Here is a 22,519-nt window from a genome sequence, read left to right on the forward strand (position 1 = left end):
TTAACCAATTGCTTCCTTTGATAATGCCCAGTTTTCACACAGGGGCGAGTCTTCTAGGTCCCGACTGTTCCTGACAGTCCATGGGTAACTTCCACTGAAACCGTAGGAGCTGCGTGTGTGTGTTTGCCAGAACAACTGGGCCCCTATTACTTGTACAGGTGGATTTGACCAATACACCTTCCCAACCTTCCCACACAACCAGCACAGTATCGAAAAGAGGCAGAAAGGCACATGCATTTTCACTGGATCAGTTCTGTAAATTGTAATATCTCAATTATATATAAACAGAAATAAACTCAATGCCATGTATCCTGAGCTGTACTGTGGTTGTTTTGTGCTGACCACTGGCGCAAAGAAGCCTTAAAGCCGCATGCAAATAACAATAAATAAAAACCGCTGGCCATAGGAGGCTTACTCCACTGCAGGGGGATCTGCTAATGGCATACAACTGGTGTACTGGTTCTTATGCCATCCTTCGCTCTGTGGCTTTAGATGGTATGCAGCTGGGGAACAGAGGTCTGGCCACCATATTGGCCTCCTGAGGCTATTGGCAGTCAGCACAAGTTAAAGCAAGCAGCCTTCTGGCTCTTCTAACTTATCCCTGGGCATAAGCTGAGCATGCAGCTGGCCCAGCTACTTTGGCACACACTCCTGAGTTGTACTGTGCACTCCTCAGCCACAGCTGAGGATCTGGGCCAAAGGCTCTACAGGTACTGCTAAGTACTATTGGGTTAGGAGAGTACCTTAGCATTAATCTCAAATTGTCTTAAGTAGCTGAACTGCCTTAAAAGTTATTGTGATTATAAAAAATGTTTGTGTCCACTTTCAATAGTCACTGTACATTCAAGTGAGTTCAATATGCTACTTCATTAAACTCTTGAGTCAAATGTAAATGATTAAAATATTTTCCAAAATGAAAGATTTAAAGACAAACTATCGCAGAATCTAGCCTACCTCTAAATCTGTGAATAAAAACACGGAATGAACATCTATTTTGTTTGTTTTTTAATTAAAAATGAATTTGCAAAATGTCCATTTTTCACTCGTGTTGACTCGGAGGTGAAAACGATATTTTCTTTTCCAAAATATTGTTTCTAAAGAGTTCATGCTAAAATAAAAACAGATCACACTTTTTTCCTTTAATCTGTTTTGGCAAGAACAAAAATAATTGCAGTATTTGTACAAAGGGGTTTACAGCTGTCGTCATGGACAAAGGGACAGTAAGAAATCTTAGAAGGAGAAGTTTACATCTGCGTGGGCCATACCCTGCTGAAGCTTGACCTGATAGAAGGCTGTTCAGAGTTCCATAAAAATGGTGGTTGTATTTTTTAAAAAAAACCTCACAAAACCAAGATTAAGAATCTGTACATCTTTGAGGTCATTGTTTTGTAATACAGAATGCTTTCTCTTCATCCAGGGCCTGGCCTGAGGACCTCTGAAGCTAAAAATGTCATGGATTCATGTTGGCTCTCAGAACTCATGCATTTCATGAATACTCAATTTATTCAAGCTATCCAGCCAGTGATTGTTCTGAGGGCGCCATTAAAGCTCTACAATGTCCCCTGTCTTTTCCTACCGCTGTGGAGAACTATGAATCTGGGACCGTGTTCAACTTTTGCTCTTTGGATTCCAAAGATCTGTACTTTTCATTGATCACGGAGGCATTTTGCTGAAAGTGAATAACGGGCTTGATCTGGAGCACATCAAAGCTCTCCTGGTTCTTCTTGTTGTAAATGTTCACTCTGTGTTCCAGCTCAGGACTGGCTTTGGTAGACCCTGCTGGACTAGGGAATTTAAGGTTGACTGGATCTAATCCTTTTTGTGTCAAGCAAGAATCCTCTGACAACGACGATAACAGTTCCTGAACTACTGCATTGTTGACCCTATGCCTTGCAGGATCAATCTGATCATGTTTTGCATTCCCAGCCCTGTCTAAAGGGCAGTATTCAGAGGATTCCTCCCGGGTTGTACTGCAGTCTGTGGAAGAGCCAAAGATTTGGCTGCTGTCACTCTGGGCTCTGGTTACAGAGCTGTCTGTAGATCTGGAGGCACTGCCTGAAGTGACGCTTACAGAAGTGCCATGATTTTCTATCTTCATGGGCACTTCCACTGTGAACAGGTCGGAAGATATGTTGGGGTGGTGTACGTCAATGGCTGCTGTGGTAATGACACAAATGCCAGCTTCAGGAACTCCGCTGTCTGCAAGTAAAATAATAGAAATGTCACTTGAAAAAGGCTTGCTTCTGGAATCTGTGAAGATAGTCCAGACAGCACTTTTTCATGTAAAATGGTTTAATAAGTGGTGAGAGCTGATTATATTCATAGAAATATTATTTTTTATTTGTATTTTCTGTTGAACCCAGGAGCCCTGTTCAGAAACCAGGAACCTATTGTGCTAGGTAGTGTACAAATACAGACCAAAAAAAGACAGGCCCTGCAGCAAAGAGCTTACCGTTTTAATATGTGTATCCAAAAACGCTGTATTCACAAGTGTCCCATTATGGACTGAAATACTCCTGATTATTTTTAAACACATTTGAGAATAAATTTTTTTAAAGTGGAATATAAAAACACCACATCAGCGACAGTATTTTTGTTAACCAAATTGGCACAAAGAATCAAGTGAACTGCTTTACTGCGTACCTTTTAAAATCCAAACTACTGTGTATCCATGTATGAAAGCCGTACAGTGCAGTGCATAATGATATCCTATGACCCTTTAGCGGCTACAATTCAACTCCAAGTAAAGAAATCCATTTGAAGTACGATGCAATATTACTGCTCATATGTCAGTGTTGACTGGCGTTGAGTTTTCTTATCTTTCATTCAGTTTCACCTTCTAAAAGGTTCCCAGCATGGGGTTTGTCTAAGTTAATGTCCAATTCATTTTCTATTCATTTATTTCCTCCATAGGTTTCTTTTCCATGGCCATTTGAACCACTTCATTGACTGGATAACTTACTCCAGGAGAAAAGCACACCTGAATCTTGAAACCATTAGGGTTGACGTCCGTGGGAGCAAGCTTAAGTCCCTTATCATTTAGAGACTATCGCCTTGATATCAACTTTCGTGGACAATAAGATAGGTTCAGAGATTGGTTTAATTTCCCAGGCTGATCTACTTAATTGCTCAGTCTTGCTTGTTCTATGTCATTCAATGCAAATACAGCAGTTACGAATGTCTGACATTCTGAAATTCAGTTTCAATCTAAATCTTTAAAGAAAACTTACCACTGCTAGGCTCATTGTAATATTGACTGATGTAGTTGTTCATATCATCCTTGACTATGTCCTCTGGAAGAGTAAGAGGGAATGCCATTAGAAAACCATTTATTTGGTTAATTTTTCTAATCCAGATGGTTGAAATACCTCACATATTGTGATAAGCTGATTTCAGACATGTAATAGTGTCTTTGAAAGCAGTCTCACAACAAGCCTGATCTTGCAGCCCCTCCTTTGGCACTAAGGATAAATGGGAGTTTGGCCTGGATAAGGATTTTCGGGCCAATTTCTTAATGAGCAATTTCTAAGTTTCTTTATATGGCAGCAAATGGAAGACTCCTAAGAAGTGGTTCTAGAAAGACAAAACACAAGGTTCCTAATCCAAATTCTAAATATTTTATTCATCTAATTCAAGCCTTCGCATATGAAGAATGGCAATGCCATCATTTAAATGAGATAGACGGTTCAGTCTTGTGGGAAATTTCTCGCACCACAAAGTAAAATTAATGGCATTCTTTGCAATCAATGGTCATTGATTTAAAATGACAATAATGTTCAGTTTGGGGCTTGACTCTCAAAGGATCCTAAGCTGTTTGGACATTTAACTCGGTAGGTTACCTTCCTTGATGTCTATGTGCCGCTGAGCATTTCCTTACTGAAAAGGCTTACATCAGAAGTCTGCACATATTGTATGGTGTTACTGTAATTAATCTGAAAGCGTATGCTACAAAATTGTGGTTTGTACTACTATAGAGTTGCATTCAGGGATCTCAAAGTGTCTTACAAACAGCAATAAGCACAGCAACCCTGTGGAACAGCTGCATATTATTATCCTCAGTTTACACACTGGGAAAACCAAAGGAAATTTTCCCAAGGGCACAGAAAAAGATTGTGGCAGATTCAGAGGCAAAACGCTATATCCTAGCTCCCAGTCCTGTGTCTTAGTGACAAAAGCCATCCTTCCCCCTAAGATTAAACAACATATACAACCTGTAGGTATTCTACCAAGTCAGATTAAATGAATGCCATGAACACAGATTTATTAAGGATAAAAGGAAATGAGCTGGGAACAGTTACTTCTGTGCCGTGATATATGGCTGAAAAAAAAGGACTCAGTTAACATAGCAAAATAAATCCAAGGAATTACGTATTATCTAAGGGTGTTTCCTTTTTCTACTGTATTGTCACATTACTATCCAGAATGTCTAGACTATAGAGGCCTCATTCATCTAGAGAGTAGCTCTGCTTACTTCAGAGGGGTTACACCATGGATAAATGCTGAGTTTTGGGGCCAACATGCTCAAAATTAATTGTCTAAAGCTAGGCACCTAAATAAATGGCCTGATTTGCACAGGTGCTCCTGAAATGGTAAGCAAATCATACATTTACGGTAATACAATGTAGCCAATTCTGGGGCAGTCAGCTGACACAGAACAAAAACAGAGGAAGAGGGTAAATTTTAACCTTGGCAACTCCTTATTCCTATAAAACATGCCACGGGATTTTTAATGTCCATACAGAGCCTTGACCCACACACCCATCTGATCTACTTTAGAATGACAAAAGTTATTATCAATCCTGCTGAGATCTGAGCCTTTTGTACCAAGGAATAAAAATATTCTAAATCTGCTGTCTGAAGTTACATTAGTGAGCAATCTCCTTCCACCTGCACACTCTTTATCAAGGGACTGATTCACTATGGCTTTGGAACAGCAATGGTACTCTTGTGTCATGTTACTTTAGTCTTACCTATTAATCATGGCCTCCCGCTTGTGACTCCATGCTGACCATTTCTTACCAATCTGCAGCCATTCCCTTAATCTGTGAGTGATCAATACCTCTAGAAGCTTCTCTCGCATGGGGGATCTGACTTGCAAGTCTTAGCTTTTACTTAGGGGCACTGTTATTTAAGTTGCCACCTTTTTCAGAATTCTGGGATGCTAACCATGTGCTCCTTGCGCTCTCTCGGTTCCACTGGTAATTTCTTTTTTTAAACCTGTTCTCACACTACATTTTGATGATTTTTAATCTTTCCCTCTGGAAGCTTCGCTCTGTTTCTGGCCTCTTTTCCCTCACTCTGGATGTTAACTTGTTGGCTCTGATACAGAGTTAACTAATAAAAATGCTACACTATACCCAGTATGTTCATATAAGCAGAACAGGGAATTTAGGTGGGGGAAAGAAACTACACTATGCCACATTGATCACCTGATAAATCAAAAGAACACAAGATTGTTCCAGAATTTATCAAAACCAATGCAAGTTATGCCTCAGAAGAGCACAATGCTTGAAATGCTTGAGATAACGAACAACAATCCAAAATGGCAACAGCCTTCGGGCTAGATTCTGAGCTGGTGTAAATCCACAGCGCTCCATTGGTGTAAGCAATGTTAATTTATACCAGCTGATGATCTGACCCCTTATTTATGCAATGTTAATTATTTTCGGAAAGAAGTAAGGGCCAGGTCATTGGAGGTGTAAGTTCTTTATTGACTTCGCCTGAGCTCTGACACTGACACCAGCTGAGGATCTGGCCATAGGATGTAACCACATATATAAAATCTGCATCTGAATTTAGGCTGTACACTGTGTTACAAGGGCCCTAACAAAAAGAAGACCAGCTGTTCTGTGCATTTTATAGTCACTAAAGAAGTTCTGTTTTCCATACAGTAGATGACTGTTAAAGGATTTTTTTCCCCCACCAAGAAATAATTATCTTATGGTAAAACAATGAGAATTTTACAGTAGCTGCAAAATATGGAAAATATACACATATTCTGTCATGATTTTTGAGCAGAACTGAACTATTATTGTTATGAAAATAAAGAGAGAATCCAGGAAGAACTTCTAGCTTCAAAGCAACCTGATCTATCCAATTTGTGGTGTATCATATGCTTTAAAAGCATCCTCTTCTTTTAAGTGCTCTTTCTGATACCATGTTTCAGAAAACCATGCATCCCTATGAGCCAGATTTCCCACATCCCCTTGGGTCTCTGTGGCTACAGTCCTGCCTTTTCACAGCACATTGTGGTTTACAGGTGAAAGAAACAGATGTTTTCTGTGGAACACTTTCTCCACACAACAAGACTCAAACCACTAAGCACTCTGTACCTGAAATAGCTGCACTCATAAGATGGCAATCTAACTTGACACTGAAAGGGAACGTGGTTGTTTTCCTGGTTTCATTGGATCTTAAAAGCTTTTATGGCCCCTGTTGATCTTTAAATGCCTGCAGTCAGAGGTGTGCTTTGTGCTAATGTCTGAGTTTAAAAAGAGGCCTCAGAGTAGCTCAAGGCAATACTACTGGATTAGGAGTACATTGCAATGCTTTTCAGCTATCTGCTCTTAAAATACACTTCATTTCAGTCATTCATAATTTATACTATAAATGCCACAACCTTCACAGCTAGTATATGTACACATTATAGATCTAGCATGCAATTTTCAGGTGTATAGATAACTTTCTGGTGCGAGCATCAGGAGGTGCAGATAATAGAGCGTTGATCAATTTAAAGTTCTCACTAAATTTTCTATATGTCACAGAAACCAATTGTGTTCCTGGAGCAACATTTGATTCCACTTCAGAGCTGACTTAAGATAGAGAAACTATTATGTTGGGATTCATTATAATGAGAAAGGTCACATAGCCTACCCTGAAATAAACAGATACTTGTCTGCTTTTGGTTCTGTATGTCAAAACTCATAGTGGACATCAGAACTCCTTCCAGATTTCTTGTGTGTGTCAATCCAAGAATTTGTAAATCAATCGACATAACATTTATGATGTGTGAATGAATAGTTTTCAAACAAATCAATGTAAGATTTGTCATATTGACTTGGACACCATTAGTTCAATTAGTCCAGCACCTTGACCTGGGCAACGGCCAATATCTGATGCACCAAAGGAAGTCTCCCATAATGCACTTAGCTAACTGGGCAGTGCTGTACATGGAGGGAAAAATTCTATCAACCATGGCAGACAATCCAGCCTACACTACAGAGTGTGAGACTTGATTGGCTTTATTATTTCCATTTACATTGTTATTAGTGAGCATAACATTTCCTAGCTTTTTGACTTGTGACGCCTCTGCAATAAAGCACTATGACCGAGCAACATGAGGATACACATATCGGGCATGACGCGAGCACTGGATGATTATATTGAAGCAAACTGGCAATTAAACTGTTTTTTAATCTTATGGGAATCTCAATTGCTTTAGAAGCAATAGGTTATAATAAACTCAAATTATCTCAAATTGTATTATTCATTATTAACTTCCATTCTGTTGTACTCAAGGATTTTTAAAAAATAAAATTGGAAACTTTTGATTGTTATGTGTATTAAAAAAACTATATTATTTATGCAACACAATATAGCACCATAAAGGCAGACCACAGTGATTTAAAATCAGATAAAAATGTCCCTGTGCTTTATCATGTTAAATTGAAATTGGATCAAGAACATAACTAAAACTGTAGGAAGGATGTCAGTATATACAAGGAGGGGAAAACAGCTTTTGGGAGAGGGCAGATTGTTTATATCATCTAAAATTCTATATAGTTCTCTTCTCTCAAATTCCATATTGATTCATCCTGCCTCCTCTTCATGGGCAGAATTTTCTTTTGATTTTATTCCATGGACAACTCAGAAAATCCAGGAGATATAAGACTATTTTCTCTTTTCTTAGATAGCTTGGATCTTTATGAGATACAGTGATGTGGCCTCCAAATTCTCTTCCACAAAGCCAATCTCATTCCCTAGTCTAAGCTGATGGCCTGAAAAGCAAGGAAAAATATAATTTTCCTCTCAGACATTGGAGATGGTGACCTTGGAAACATGGTCATGGACGTTGGACTCTAATAGTTTTGATTAGAGTCCCACCTTGGTCTCCTTTCTAGTTTGATATGCCTAAAGGAATCAAAGCATTTCTATATAGGGACTGGAGCTTGTTTAATTTTTAAACAAGCAGCAATATTGTTAATAAAAGCCATGAGATCAGGATCTCTCTTACCCATCGGAACCCCAATTTATCTGCACATTCAGCAAGTGAAGATGATGATTTCACATTTCTCAGTGGATCAGAAACTGTGGTATGTGGTAAGGAGAAGTGCAGGGCCTGGAAAGGAGAAGGTAGGATACACTACTGTCTATGGCACAATACTGCTCAACGGATTGGGGTGTAAATCAATGTTGACCCAGACAAAATTAGATACAAGGGATCACTTCACCTACCAGTGAAATGTGACTGCTAGATGGATGTGGCAGCTGTGTAACAGCATTCAACACTATACAACAATTCAGGATAGGAAGTGAAGACTAATATTGAATCCAACTAAGACTACAGGGAAAATTTCAGTAGGAAGGAAGATAATTATCCAAACTGGAGTTTAGCCAAGACACTGGGGTTAACACCCTACCTCTTATGAAAGCTGAAATAACCTTTTTCCCTGAATTTACAGTCAACCATTTTCTGTGGGTCAGCTGCCTGAGCTGCTGTGTGCGTTATAAAGCCCGGCTTATCCCTTCTCTTCAGGGAGGAATGAGGCTAGCAATTTAGCCTGCTACCCAAAATCTTGCCTTTGAAAAATGCGGGACTCTTAGTCAGGAACAATCACACAGCAACTGGAGAATGTTTTATGAAGAGTTCCAAATAGTCTGCCTGTTTTTTCTGTAAAAATAAAGAATATAAACTGAAATTTTCCTGGGAATAATAAACTATTTGGAATAAGTCCCTTCCAACCCATGGGATGATAAAGTAATCTCTCTCTCCTGAACCTATAAAAACATAATAAATTTGGTGGAACACATAAATGCCATTCTGTCCATCAAGGCTGATTCCTCTTCTAGTCCTCTAATCCCTCCATAGTGACTGTAGCAATTGTTTCATCAATGACCCCAGTGTATGAGCCTGCAAATCCTCTGCATGCAATAAATACCGTTTGTACATCTTTATGATTTTGAGTCTTTTTTCTAAAAGAAGTTTCTTCATGTTACTTTGAAATATTTGATTATTAAAAAGCATTTTATTTCATTTTTTTATTGCCACTGATTCTGCCAACTTCTGTCTGTCGGAGTTGAATTTCCTGGACCGGGGAGTTATTCTTTCTTAAGTTGCAGAATCTCTGTGAGGTCATGAGTCTTTAGAGTGGAGTGATACAACGTTATTACCTCTCACTGTTCAGCCACACTGCCCACTAGGAAATAATCTTTACTCTGAGGTTTCTTAAGAATGAGATCTTGCAGCTCCATCACTGGTATCTGGCACTGATATCTTTCCCCTTGAGTACCAGTAGCATTTAGAAACTTATGAAAAGAAAAACCACGATAGAGGAAAATGACTACATAAGTGCAGCAACAAAGGCTGCTGAGCCACTGTTCAGTACATTCCTTGTCATGTTAGGACTGGAACCTGTCAAATTTGAAACCTGGTAACTAAAAACCATTTCAAAAGCAAATTCAAAGTGATAACAAATGTGACTGCATATATTTCAACTGGAAACCCAAAAGCAGATTTCTGTGCTTTTTCAGTATAATTTTCCCTATTGTTTTAATAGAGGGTTGTCACTGGTATATCAGCTCTGATAAGAAACGGCCTAACTTCATTATTGCCTCAGGATTTTGGCTCTCTTTTATTATCTACGTTAGCAGGCTCTCTGGATAATATAACCATATTCAAAAATTTCAGGTTCCATTACAGCTAATTGTTTTACTGTGAGACTAGACAGTGGCTCGCTGATCCATGCTTGATGTTTGAAGGGTTGAGGACCCAGCACTGAGCTGACTGCAGTCAGCACCGATGACTTAAATGTCATTCCTCATCAGATAACAGAGTCTCTCATACTTTGAGGGCAATAAGCCATTCAAAATGGAAAGCTGTCTGGCAACTTGGACATTGTCCTGTTGGCTCAGTTCACTAAATCGTTGCAGCTGGTTGGCCAAGCAGCAGCACGCATTTGTGTGGCTATTAATGTGGATAAAACTAAGTCCAGGGCCTTTACCACCAAGCAGCCTCTAACTCCAGATTACAACCAGCTCAGCATTAACCTGTTCAAACAGGACACTGAAGAGGTGGCAACTGTCAAAAAACTTGGGAAGCATCCAAGACAGTGGCAGAGGATGCTTGAAAGATGTGGATGCACATAGCAGCAGCTGCTGCCATGTTTTGGGCCCATCAGTGGCCTCTGTGGAGATGTCGTGCCATTAAGATTGCTACAACGCTGTGGAGCTCCACAAACACAATTATAATAACTTTATGTATGCCAGTGAAAGGAGGGTGCTGAGGCTGAACAGTGGTGCATGGCCATTTTTGATTCTCATCATCTTCATCAGCTCTCCCATATGGCAGCACAAGATCAGCAATGAGGATATTTTGTCACTGAAACCAGTAACTGCCCCTATCAGCACTCATTTGGTTCTGGCAGTTTTCTTGGTACAGACATTATTAGAATGGAAGAATAACAAATGACGAAACGTGTTTACCAAGGAATGCTGCTAGATGGCCAGCAGTCATATGAGCGCCAAGAGGCTCAGTGGGGTGATAAGATCGTCAATGATGGACACAGACGGAACATCCTGCCTCACCCTTTTACGGACCTACCCGGAGATCAATCTGTGTGACACTTGATCTACAATCCCTTTGGGATTTGCCATGATGCTAATGGTGAGACAGTGGCTCAGGGCTAGAGGAATAAAGAAGGGGTAGGAGCTCCATATTAATGTTTCTGTCCTGCAAAAGGCTCCTTATTCCTTTTTTCCTTATTCCTTAATCTTTTCTGCTTTTCATGTGACAATTAATTCATGTGGATCACAGGATTATATAATCAAGTCTCAGTTTTCACATGGGACCCCCACTGCTCACCTGTGTATTTCTAGAATTAAGGGCTGTGAGAAGCATTGGGCTATGCTGTCTTTGGCCCCTGGTGCTCTCTATCAATCCTCGCCTTGAGTTCCCATGCAAACAGAGAAGAGGGTTAGTATGATGCTGCCATACAGTAAGAAAGCAGACTGATATGTACCCTAGTGCATACATGATTTAAACAAACCCACATTAAAATAAAGCTTTTGATCTAATATGACTTTTAGAGATCATACTGCCAACCCACAAAAGTGAGTTTCCCCAAAGACACTGCAGCTTCATATGCTTCATTCCCTTATGACACATGGGTGCTTCGCACTTTATAATCGTTGCCTCTCTAGTTCAAGATCCTGAGCCTCACCTACAAACACTGTTTAGGACTCCCCTACCTCTGTTTGCCTCTCATTCTGTGCCTCAGAAGAGCAGCTGTGGGCAACAAGGACTTCAGTGGACAGAGCTCAGGATACCCCTCATAAGTGGTTGGGGCAGAACTGTCTTTGTGCAGTGTCCTTGGCTATGAAATACCTTTCCACTGAAGCCTGCGATGAATCAGTCATATAATCTGCAGGACATGGTGAGACACCCATCTCTTCCTGCATGCATTGTCTTTAGGGAGGAGCATGATCCTCCTTGGAATGTGACCCTTCGGACAAGAAGCTGTGCAGGAGAGGGGCTCACATTTAGGGGGCATTCCAGGTGGGATTTTTCAAAAGTACTCCGTGTTGACCTAATTCTGCTCCCACTGAAGACAAGGGGAGTTTTACCACTGACTTCAGTGGGAGCAGATTTGGGCCAACACTGAGCACTTCAGAAAATTGCAGCCTTCATGCAATCAACAAACTTACACAGAAATGCCTAGAAACTATGCTGCTGGCACTGCAGAAATGCACGTACTCTGATACTGTGTTACTTATTTACAATTCACCTTTGGTACCTCAGAACTTTCTGATCTTAACCATCTGAATTCTCCCTTTTCCTGAACTCTGGAACTGACCCCATTTCCAAGCAAATGTTGATTTCATCAATCTGTTATGAAGTCACCTACAGCCAAACATCAATAGGGTAATGTCAATGCCCTCTCCTCTGCACTGTACTGTTCATCCTAATGGGTTTGAACAAGATGACTTGAGTGGAATTTCAGTCCCTACCTTGGTGCCACTACCAAGTCTCTCTTTCACTCTAGTGACATGGAACACATCTGTCAATGGGACAAGGGTGGGTGGCTGGCAGACTTCCTCCTGTTTTCTGTGCAAAAGCAAATTCTCACATTAGTGATTGCTGCATGGTTCACAAGACTTTCCCATTCACACAAATATGCAATCACTGCAGAGACTGGCTGTGTGCATGAGAATTTGGGAGGGTCTGCTGCTTCCATCTGGAAGAAATGTCGACGTTAGTAGCCACAGGAGACAAGAGAAAGAGAATCAGTATGATTCACAGTCAGAAATACACCTGAGATGTAGAGGGGTAGTTGGTTTGGGAAATCCTGAGACACACTGGCTCTTCCTTTATCAGCAGATATTACTGTAACAAAAAACCTCTAAAAATGGCAGCAGATGATTTTAAGGGTGACTTTGGCCCCAGTTTTAGCGTATAAATCTTCAAGAACACTGTGTGTTGATTTAGTCAATGTGTCATTGGAATCTGCTGTAAATGAGGTCGAGATGCCCAGTAACATCTTTGACAAGAATATGTTAAAAATTGAAAAATAAAAAATATACCTTGATTCAGAAAACCAGTGATTGCTATATCATGCCAACACCACTAGTCACTGACCAGAAGGCTGGTTTTTTTGGTTAGGGCTGGGGTCTTCAAAAGTGCCCAAGGATGAGTCTATACTGCAGGGAAAAGCCTGTGGTGCTGAAGTCCCACTAGATTTTAATTCTTAAAACGATTTTCAGTAGGATGTGTGCTTTCAAGTCACTTCTGAAAAATTTCATCCTCGGTTCCCTCCACATAGGGCTCCAAGTTACACTTTGTCTGCAGTTCCCTTTTATTTCAGTTGGCTCATTAGCTCTGTAAATCAGGCCCTATGACTGCAGAATCCTGGTTTGAACTTAATTCCCCCTGGAAGTAACTTTACTTGACTACTACACACTTGCAAAGCAGCCACAGTCTTGAGGCAAGGTGGTTTAACTTTGTGCAGAGAATCAAATGTTCACTGCTTCTGGAAATGCAAAGGGTATCTTCCCCTTAATATTGTTAATACACATTTCAATCACTACACACAATATGTGTGGAGGTTCTGTTTTAAGGATTGGTTTGGATGACTCCTACCCACTCTTGTGAGCAACCACTGCATGTGGATCCAAGAAACACCGTGTGTTCTAAAAATCAGACACATATAGAAAAGCCAAACTCTCAGTCTTGCATGGACAGAACGAGATCTAATAAGACATTTTAGTGTGCTAGTGTAGTGTAATCAAGATATCATTAGGTCTACCTGTCAGCTCAAAAGGTGTATGCTTCTTTCCTGGCTTTAAAAAAACAATTAAGTAATCTCCTATTGTTCTTTACAAACAAAGCTTCCATCAAGTCATATGGATGAGGACAAAGAAACATACAAGCACCAAAGGGAACTGGCTATTTGAAAACCAAATTTGATTCATATAACTGAATTACCACTATCAGCTGCAATTAGTGAAATCCATTTCCACTGTACTGCTTTAACTTTTCTGCCTGCTTGAGAATAATCCTAATGGAGTCCCTTTAAAGCACTGGAATTCTTCATATCTAGCTAATGCCATTTTCTTTAGTTGATTTGATAAAGACATACATAAAAGTAGGTATCAATGGGTACAGGAAGCTTCAATTTTCACTAAACATGCTCATACACTGCAGCAGTATTACCTTTTCCCCAAAAGTAAAACTTCATTGCCAACCCCATAAAAATGGAAATTTGTCCCAAAATAGCTAAAATAACCCTTCTGCAATGCAAAGTAACAGAGCTGGGATTCTGTTCTCCTAGCCTAGGGCTGTGTATTAATTTTAAACTATGCCAGTATTGTAGAATTTCAAAGACTGAAATGATATATGCAGAAAAATATGGAATTTCCACCAGGGACTGTAATTCACATATTATGGGACAGATTAAAGAATAATAAATTTTGGAAGGAAGTATTAATGGTTATAAGGGGGCACTGTGAACTTGGCATTCCCTGAAGCATGGAACTTTGTATCTCAAGCTTTAAAAATGATTTGTGCAGGAGCAAAACTAAACAGAAAACAGTAGATGTTATTCTGACCATTACCAGTCACATATTGTATGAGTCAAGAACTTGACAAGAAAAACTTCCTTTATAATCTAGAGATGAACAATTAGAATAATTTTTGCTATTGCATCACTGCTCTTTTTCTAGGAGAAAGAGAGGAAAGAAGGTAATATCTAGAATATTTCTTTCACGATTAGGTAAAGAACGTCCATGTGATTCCTCAGAATGACTTACTACCACACTTAGCATTTATTTATAGCAGTTTTCTTCCTCAACTCTTTACAAACCACCCTGTTAATTCTCACAACACTCCTGTAAAACAGGTAAGTATTATTATTCTCATTTTACATTTGGAGAAAATGCATCATACAGAGAGACTGGCAATGTCAGAGCTGGACTCTGTAATTCCTAGCTCCTACTCTCGTGCTCATATTATTAGTTTGCACTCTTTTGTTGATATTCATCCTTTATTGTTATTGATAAGGGCACCCTATTGTTTACATATTAAAGTCATTTTTTTAGCCTCCATATTTGTCTGCTTTACAGATCTATGTGTTGGAAAAAATTTTACTAAAGTCTACACTCAGGATAAGTTTAAGAGGAAATGTTTCCTGCCTCTCTTGGCCAAACTGGCCCCAAAAGATATCCTACATTAGTACACTTTCCACACAGCTATTGTTACCACAGTAGAATTCTCGTAAGTGCAGATGCCAAAACACGCCAATTAAACAATTGGTCTGTTATTTACAGACTTAGCATAAGACTGATTCTGCTATGGAGGCCAGAAAAAGCTGTCACCTCACAAAAGTGGTCCTTCCAAAACAAGCATGAGGCATGTCGGCAGGACCATTTTGGAATGCTTCCGTGGCATGGACAGAGCACTTCACTCTCCTACAGGGCTACCTGCAATTAATTCACTTTAGAAACAAAGAAAGGTAAGAAACGGTTGTGCAATAACAAAACCAATGCGAAAATGTACATTGAAATAAACCCAAGTTGTCAGTGCATAGAGCATTCTCCTGGGGTATGTATGTACCGTATGTCCTTGAGGAAGTTTGTGTCTCTGAGGTGCTGTGTGTAACATGTGATTCAAGTTACCTGACGTATTTTATTGAACGCTGCTGAAAATGGCTGCACAAAATCCAGTGTAAATACCACAGTGCAAGCTAAAGCTGCCCCTGAGGGGCTTTAACTTATGCACTGTCCATAAAAGTCACATGCAGGGAAATGAGCAGAAGTCTGAATGCTTTTTTATTCTGTAACCCTTCATGGTAAAGTAGTTCATAGTGAATGTTTCCATTGTTCCTTATGAAACGAGGGAAATAAGATTAGCTTTGGAGGGAATACCACATTTTCTCATGCACCAGGTTCTTTAGCCAACCAAAGCCCATTGGCTTGGCAGAATTCAGAGCCCCCCAAACCTGGAAAGATCTTAGGTTTGTCACAGTATTGTACTATTCATACCATTCCCTACTTCAGCTGCTATAGGCATTCCCATGTATTCTTCATAGCTCCTAGATGCCATGAGATGAACTACCCAAATGTATTGATATCTGATCAAAAGTGGTTCTGACAAGACAGAGAATTTAATGAAGAGGGGCACAGTTGGGAGAAGATGTAAATAAAATGATTCCTAAGACTGTTTGACTCAAAGAAAGTTTACAACGTACAACCCTTGGGCCAAAGTAGCACAATCAATGTACAGAAAAAAAACTGTGGGCTTACTGCTCCGGACAAAGGATTGAAGAAGGCCCTGCATTCAGCAGAACAAGTGCTGTTTTGGGGTGCGAAAAGGGGCAAGAATGCACAGTATATGGGCATCATCTGCCCTAGTATGTAGAAGGTTTACTGGTCTGTGTGGGAAAAACAAGGGATCTGGGATAACTGGATTTCCCTGCCCATGCTGGATGGATGGGATGCCCCAACTGCAGTAGCACTTTGAGTTATTGAAGTGCCCTTTCTTTATTCCAAGAAATTACATTCAGATTTTGCTGATATATTCTATCAAAACTGCTATTGTGTTGCTCAGGAAATTATTTGGCAGCATTAAAATAACGTTCTATAAGGTTGCAAAGTTGAAAGATTGGAAATGTCAGATTTACCATTGCCCATGCAACATTAATTTGACCCCCTTCTGTGTATGCATTATGATACAGTTTCTAATGACATCATCACATCCTATTTTTCCCATAAGACCCCTGCTTCATTCAGTGCACAGGGAAACATCAAAATGATGTTTCCAACTTTAGGTTACAAAGTCAAACACTTGAAATGTTATTTTAACATAGATTTTTTGTATACAATGTATCATTCATAATAGCGAGAGTTCTGTGGCACCTTAAAGACTAACAAATTTATTTGGGCATAAGCTTTCATGGGCAGAAACCCACTTCGCTGAATGCATCTGCCCACAAAAACTTATGCCCAAATAAATTTGCTAAATTTGCTAAAAACAAACTAACACGGCTACCCCTCTGGAACTCATCATTCAGAATGAAACTCTTTCCTTTACATTTTCAGTTGATTACTTGACACCAGAGATTAACTGTAGATTTCCAACAAGGCCACTTAAATCTAACATAACAATATGATATTCAGGAATAGAACATGTAAAATAGCAAATATTTTTATTATTTGCTAAATGTACACTTTCAAGATTTCAGTAACAATCATTGGTATCTATAAGACACACTGCAACCTATTTGAATTCAGAAATTAATTCTCTTGATTGTGTCTGCCTTATAGTATGAATGACTGGTATCCTATAAGGAGATACAAATAATGTGTGTTTGTGGTAACATAAAGTTTAGGACATATATAGCTGAACCGTTTTTTAGATGAATCTCAAAAGCACTATTATTTCAGCAATCGTATTTATACCATACACAACTTTCTTCAGATCCAAATGTAACCCTCAAGGAATGCTTGCATAAATTATAAAGTTTCCTCCTGAGGAAACCTCTGACATCTTACAAAAAGGAGGAAATACATTTATGAAGCAGGATACAAACACTTTTTGCTTTTTCTAAATACAATTTGAAAGCTCAAATAGTCATTGATGTGGATACAGTGGCAAAATGAGGACAGACCCATGCATAGAATTAAGTAGCAGGCCCCAATTTTTATTAAACTTTAATACTAGGGAAGGATGCTACCTGCCCAACACCCATATTCTCCTATATCAGGCATTTAATTGGCTCCAGTGCAGAGTCTTGGGACGGTGCTGAATCACTATATAGTATCACAATGGACAAGTTTGGTGAGCCTGAGTGCTAGAGGATTCTGGGAGCAGGGCCTCATAGCACTAGACTGTGGAAAATCACTGTAAAGGCCAAACTTGCACTTGGCATCAGTGTGTGTCACAAATGTTTGTCCAGATCCTGTGTAAACAGCTATGCTAATGTGGAAGACCAATGGTCACAGTCAGCCAACGGCCAGTTTGCCTGGTGTGTAGATATGGGGGCATGTAACGGCGAATCTGGGACGAGCTGACTTGGGTCAACTGACCCTATAGAATGACGTGACATCAGGTGGCTGGAGGGGAGTAGTCCATGATAAGTGATTATCAGCCAATCCCTGCAGCCCACTCCCAAATTATGAATGAATTGGAGTATGCCACATTCTTCGCTGGCAAAGCATATTTTGGGGACATGTGACTTCTTTGGGAAGAGGGTATAAGGACTGGGAAGATCACATGGTATCTAGCTTTTCTATCTATATCTCATATATCTAAGAGGACCAGTGATATTGTTGGACAGAAGAAGGATTAAGACCAGGGATCCTCGGGGTAACCTAGACCCTGCTCCGAGGGATCGTAGATTAGAGGGCCTCGGGGTAGCCAAGACCCCACTACGATGGACTCAGAAAATAGACCAAGGACCTGAGGGAACCTGAAGAATAAAAAGACAGTCGTCACCTAGGAGTGGTAGCTATCACGCTTTGCTTGCTAATCAGGATACTGTGTGGGGCCAGCATAGTTACTGAGGGTTTATGCTTGGGAAACTGAGGCTTACTAAGGAGAGTCCTTTCTATTCATCTGTGATACCTGCTTTTCAATAAACAATAGCTCTGCATTGAAGATACTGACTTTTTGGTCTTCACTGGCATGGTCACTGGGTGCCCAGCTGTGGGCACATGAATTGATCTGAATTGGTCCCCGGCTCAGCACAGAGGTTCCAGGGCTCCTGATTATATAACCCGGAACTGGTGCCTGGTTACAGGGCTCCTTACCATATAACCCATATGGGTTAGACCCCTGAGGACTTAGCGTTCTCTTACTCCAGCACCTTTCCCCCTGCAAGGGGGACAGAGGATGCAATGAGGTGGGAACCTCAGTCTGTGAGGGCTACAAGGTCTGACCGTATCACTTGAGCCCAAGAGCCATAACCAAATCCCAGCTCTGCTAAATCTGAGAACCATTCATTTTATTCTCCTAACAACCCTGCCCTGTATTGTACAGATAACAGAGAGCCTCTACTACCAGAGAATCAGCTAGGAAAGGTTCCAGTCTAGCACTCCCTGGAATGCTAGGAGGGGACCTCAGCTAATAGATCTGCTGGTACGCCACAGTCCCCTTCACCTATCTTGTTCTATGCCAACAGAACTGTTCACAGACCTACTGGTTACAAATACGGATGTAAAATATCATTTAAAACGGTACCCATTTAAACTGCTAAAACTACATCGGTTAAACGTTTAATGGTTAACAAGTTAACAATCTGCCCCACAGAGGCTGGCCTGGCCAATGATCTGGCACCGCTTCAGCAGCGCCTTTCAGGGGCAGCACTTCACTGCCCAGCAGCTAACCAGCGTGGGGTGGTGCTGGCCAAAGATCAAGGCTCCGCTTCTTCCCCCCAGCTCCACCTCTCTCCCAAGCCGTCCCTGCCCGCCCTGCTGGCACGCACCGGCGAAAGGTGGAGGAGCTGGCGCCTGTGATTGGTACATATTTGCTGGTATTGCTGTGGCATTTTTTATGTGCACATTCCCAACCATACTGCTCCACATTAGGCAACGTTGAATTAATGCACTAAATGGTGCCACTAATACTTACCGGTTAAATGGTGAACCGTTTAATGTTTTATATCGCTAGTCACAGGCCAGTCCCTCACACCCCGTAGCTTTGCAGCTTAGACATGTAAAAGAAAAACAGGGCTCTGCCCACAGTATCTATTGCTCCAGTTCTTGCAACCTCCATTTTCATAGCTGCTTTCATCCAAGCACAGTCTTGCAGCCAAGTCATCGATAGCTTTCAGAGCCACATTGTGACCATGAAGAGAATATAAATCACAAACTGAGCGTCATCACTTTAAGTGTCTGGCCACTTGCATATCCCTGCTGGGCAATGTGGTGACACGCTGGATAAGCATGAGGACTGGTGTGTCTCAAAGATCAGCGCGCCCCGCTGCCACCTTGTCAGCAAGACGGTCACAAAATGAGCGTTGTGGTGGCATGATAGTAACAGCAGTAGGCTGAGTCATGTACTGCAGCAATGGCTCATACGGTGCATGACATGAACCCCGATAAGTGTTCTCCTAGGTTAATTTAGTTGCCTTCTTCGCTATCTCTTTATATTCATACTCTTGCTTCCCGAAAACCAACACTCTTTAGCAATATACTGACTTCCAAAAACTAGGTACAGATTCTCTTTTACGACCAGGGCCATAGAACTGTTGTAACACACAATGGGATAAAAAAGCTAGTGGTACCTCAGCCACTTCGAACACCCGATGTATCTCCAACAATCACAACGCCCTATTCTATGCCTTTGAGTGTATGGGGCGGGTGCCTGGTTCCATAACAAGAACTGTGCACTGTGAATTGTACAGTCACAGCTGATGTCATGAAAAGGCAGCCCTGCGCTTTTGGTGATCATATTACTTATTCCATTTCAGCAACCTGGCACACGGCATCACCCTACTTCATTAGCAATATAACAGTGCATGGTTATGGGACATACTAATGTGAAAGTCAGAGTGCTAGTCTCACAGATACCTTTTTCCTGGTGTGAGCATGAAACCTCTATAGCCTTTACAGTAAAGGCTAGGTAGGTCTCCTGATTTATTGTAGGTTTGCAGCTTTTCACCACTTCCGCACAGTGGACACTTTTTTTGTTTTTACTGTTTGCTAACCCAGTATTAATGTTCACAGAATATTATGCAGCTCCCAGCATACTACAGAAGACACAAGGTTTCTATGGAAACTTTTGTTTAAAATTAGGCACCAAAGTGAGGGTGCGTAATTTTGCGTTTGGGGACTAAAATCAGACACATTAGCACAATAGGTCAAATAAATCCCTGATGTAATGGTGCTGATTACACCAGGGACAAACGTGACCTAACATATTTAATTTGTTGCTACAAATACCCGTATAAAGAGTGTTTCACTGTAAATATTTGAGTACTAATAAAAATACTTTGAAACCAGGCTGCTCCATAGACAGACCAGCAGATGTGATATCAATTGAAAACTGCCCTGGGCCTGCTTCAAATCACAGAAATGTGGGTGGCCCCAAGTCTGATAACGTTTTTCAATGTCCCTCCTGATTTCCATGCTTTTATCACGGAGTGAATTTTTTTGGCCAATTCTGACTTGCTGTTGCACTTGAGCGCGTGTCGGATATAGGCACCAGAACAATGAAGGAGTGCATCAGAATTGTTTTCTGCCACGGCCAGTTTATTGGCTCTGGCTAGAATTTGTTCACAAACAGAACATCTTCCGCCATTTTGAAGGAGACCTGGCTTCCTTGCATAATGGGGAAACGCAGCCTCCGGAGAATGTAATCAATTCACTTGTAAAATGAGAGTGTTCAGTGAATTCAGCAATTCCATGTAAGGTAACAGCAGCAGCACAGCACTCACCTCGTGGTGGTGGTCGTAACTCAGAGATATTTTCAGTGGCCTCATCATCCGAGTCTCCGGTTGCCACTACCTTGTACCGATTGCTGCTCTGTTTGCTCAGAACGTGGGGTGCCTGCAGCGCAGCCTCTCTCTCAGCAGCGAGGTCCAGATCTTGCTGAGCGAGGTGGGCTCTCAACTGCCTAATTTCAAACTAGGGGAAAAACAACATCAAGTGATTGGCTACAAACAAAACCCGCCTGGAAACCACCATCCCCAGAGACGCTGAGCTCAGAGCAGCGCCCGAATTGCTGGGTGCTCATTCAAAGCCTGTCACTCGTGAGACCCACAAAAATTGGTTGCTTGGCTGAAGATGGTATTCCAATAAAGGTGGAGGGAAATTATATTCATTAGGTTTGGAGATGCCTCCAAACTTCGGGGTAGTTTCTTAAGAGAAATAATTGCCTACTAAAAGTGTGACACCCAGCACAGGTTTCACTGTATAATCACGTCAACAATCATTCAGCTTGAATCCTGCTGTTGACACACAGTTCTAATATCTGGACTTGGCACTGATGAGTTCCATGGAGGATATTCTCCCCACTACACCCAAGGACCTCCTCCCTCAAACAACTGAACCCCAGCAGTTCTGCTGCAGCCAGGGCCCTCTAGAACTACAGGGAGGGGAGGGCAGGATTTGACCCATTATTACTATTATTTTTGCATAGGCTACCTCCCATGTTGGACTGCACAGTTTAAAATAAAAGTGACAGTGACTGAGAGATACAGAGTCGCAATCTCATTGACAGACCAAGCATATTTCCTGATGTTTGACATGGCTCCCTCTGGCAGGAGGGGTTCTCTGAATCCTCATTTGAGGACTGAGGATTTTCTGACTCCTTCCTCTGCATTACAACCCCCCACATCCAAGCCACCACAATTTCGAGGGAAGACAGCCCTGGGTGGCAACTCTTTCAAAAGATGGAGAGGTGTGGTGGTGACCAATGCAATTCTAATTGTACATCGTGAGAGGGAAAAGAAAATTAGTGAAGTAATAGGTTAATGCATGGTGCCTCTTAACAAAAAGGTCTGAAAGAAGCTTTGCACAACCAAAAGGATAGTATTACGGTGTGCACTTTGTAATGCACCTGTCACTACACTTTTACAACTGAAAGGAAATTAGCAACTGAACTCTTAAAAACTTATGTGTAACGGCACATTAGCTAACTGAACATGGTTGTGGCTTTCCCCTCTGAGATGCTCAAATCCATTTTGCTGTCAGATTATAGATGTGGTGGTCCTAGTTCATTCCACGTAAGGCAGAATTCAGTTCATTCTATGGTGTACATTTCACTGAGTTCTCTGTCGAAAAGCCATGATTCAGCAAGACTGTCAGG

At 41.0% G+C, this 22,519-nt stretch overlaps 1 protein-coding gene across 4 annotated transcripts in view; it reads right to left on the reverse strand.

Annotated features, from left to right (window-relative positions):
• Positions 1-990: 990 nt before the first annotated feature.
• TMEM266 (transmembrane protein 266) overlaps positions 991-22,519 on the reverse strand; it is a 122,172-nt gene continuing 100,643 nt past the window's right edge. For 3 of the 4 annotated variants that reach the window (XM_067534758.1, XM_067534757.1, XM_067534760.1), the window contains 3 exons: positions 21,147-21,336; positions 3,231-3,293; positions 991-2,199 (listed from right to left, as the gene is read on the reverse strand). In XM_067534758.1, coding sequence (XP_067390859.1) covers positions 1,589-2,199; positions 3,231-3,293; positions 21,147-21,336 — 864 coding nt within the window. In that variant the 3' untranslated portion in view covers positions 991-1,588. The remainder of the gene's footprint in view (positions 2,200-3,230; positions 3,294-21,146; positions 21,337-22,519) is intronic. The other variant, XM_067534759.1, reaches the window with a different exon arrangement.

This window comes from Emydura macquarii, unplaced genomic scaffold (assembly GCF_026122565.2).
Source record: "Emydura macquarii macquarii isolate MOO-44397 ecotype Brisbane River unplaced genomic scaffold, CSIRO-AGI_Emac_v2 contig_3451, whole genome shotgun sequence".
Taxonomy (NCBI): domain Eukaryota; kingdom Metazoa; phylum Chordata; order Testudines; family Chelidae; genus Emydura; species Emydura macquarii.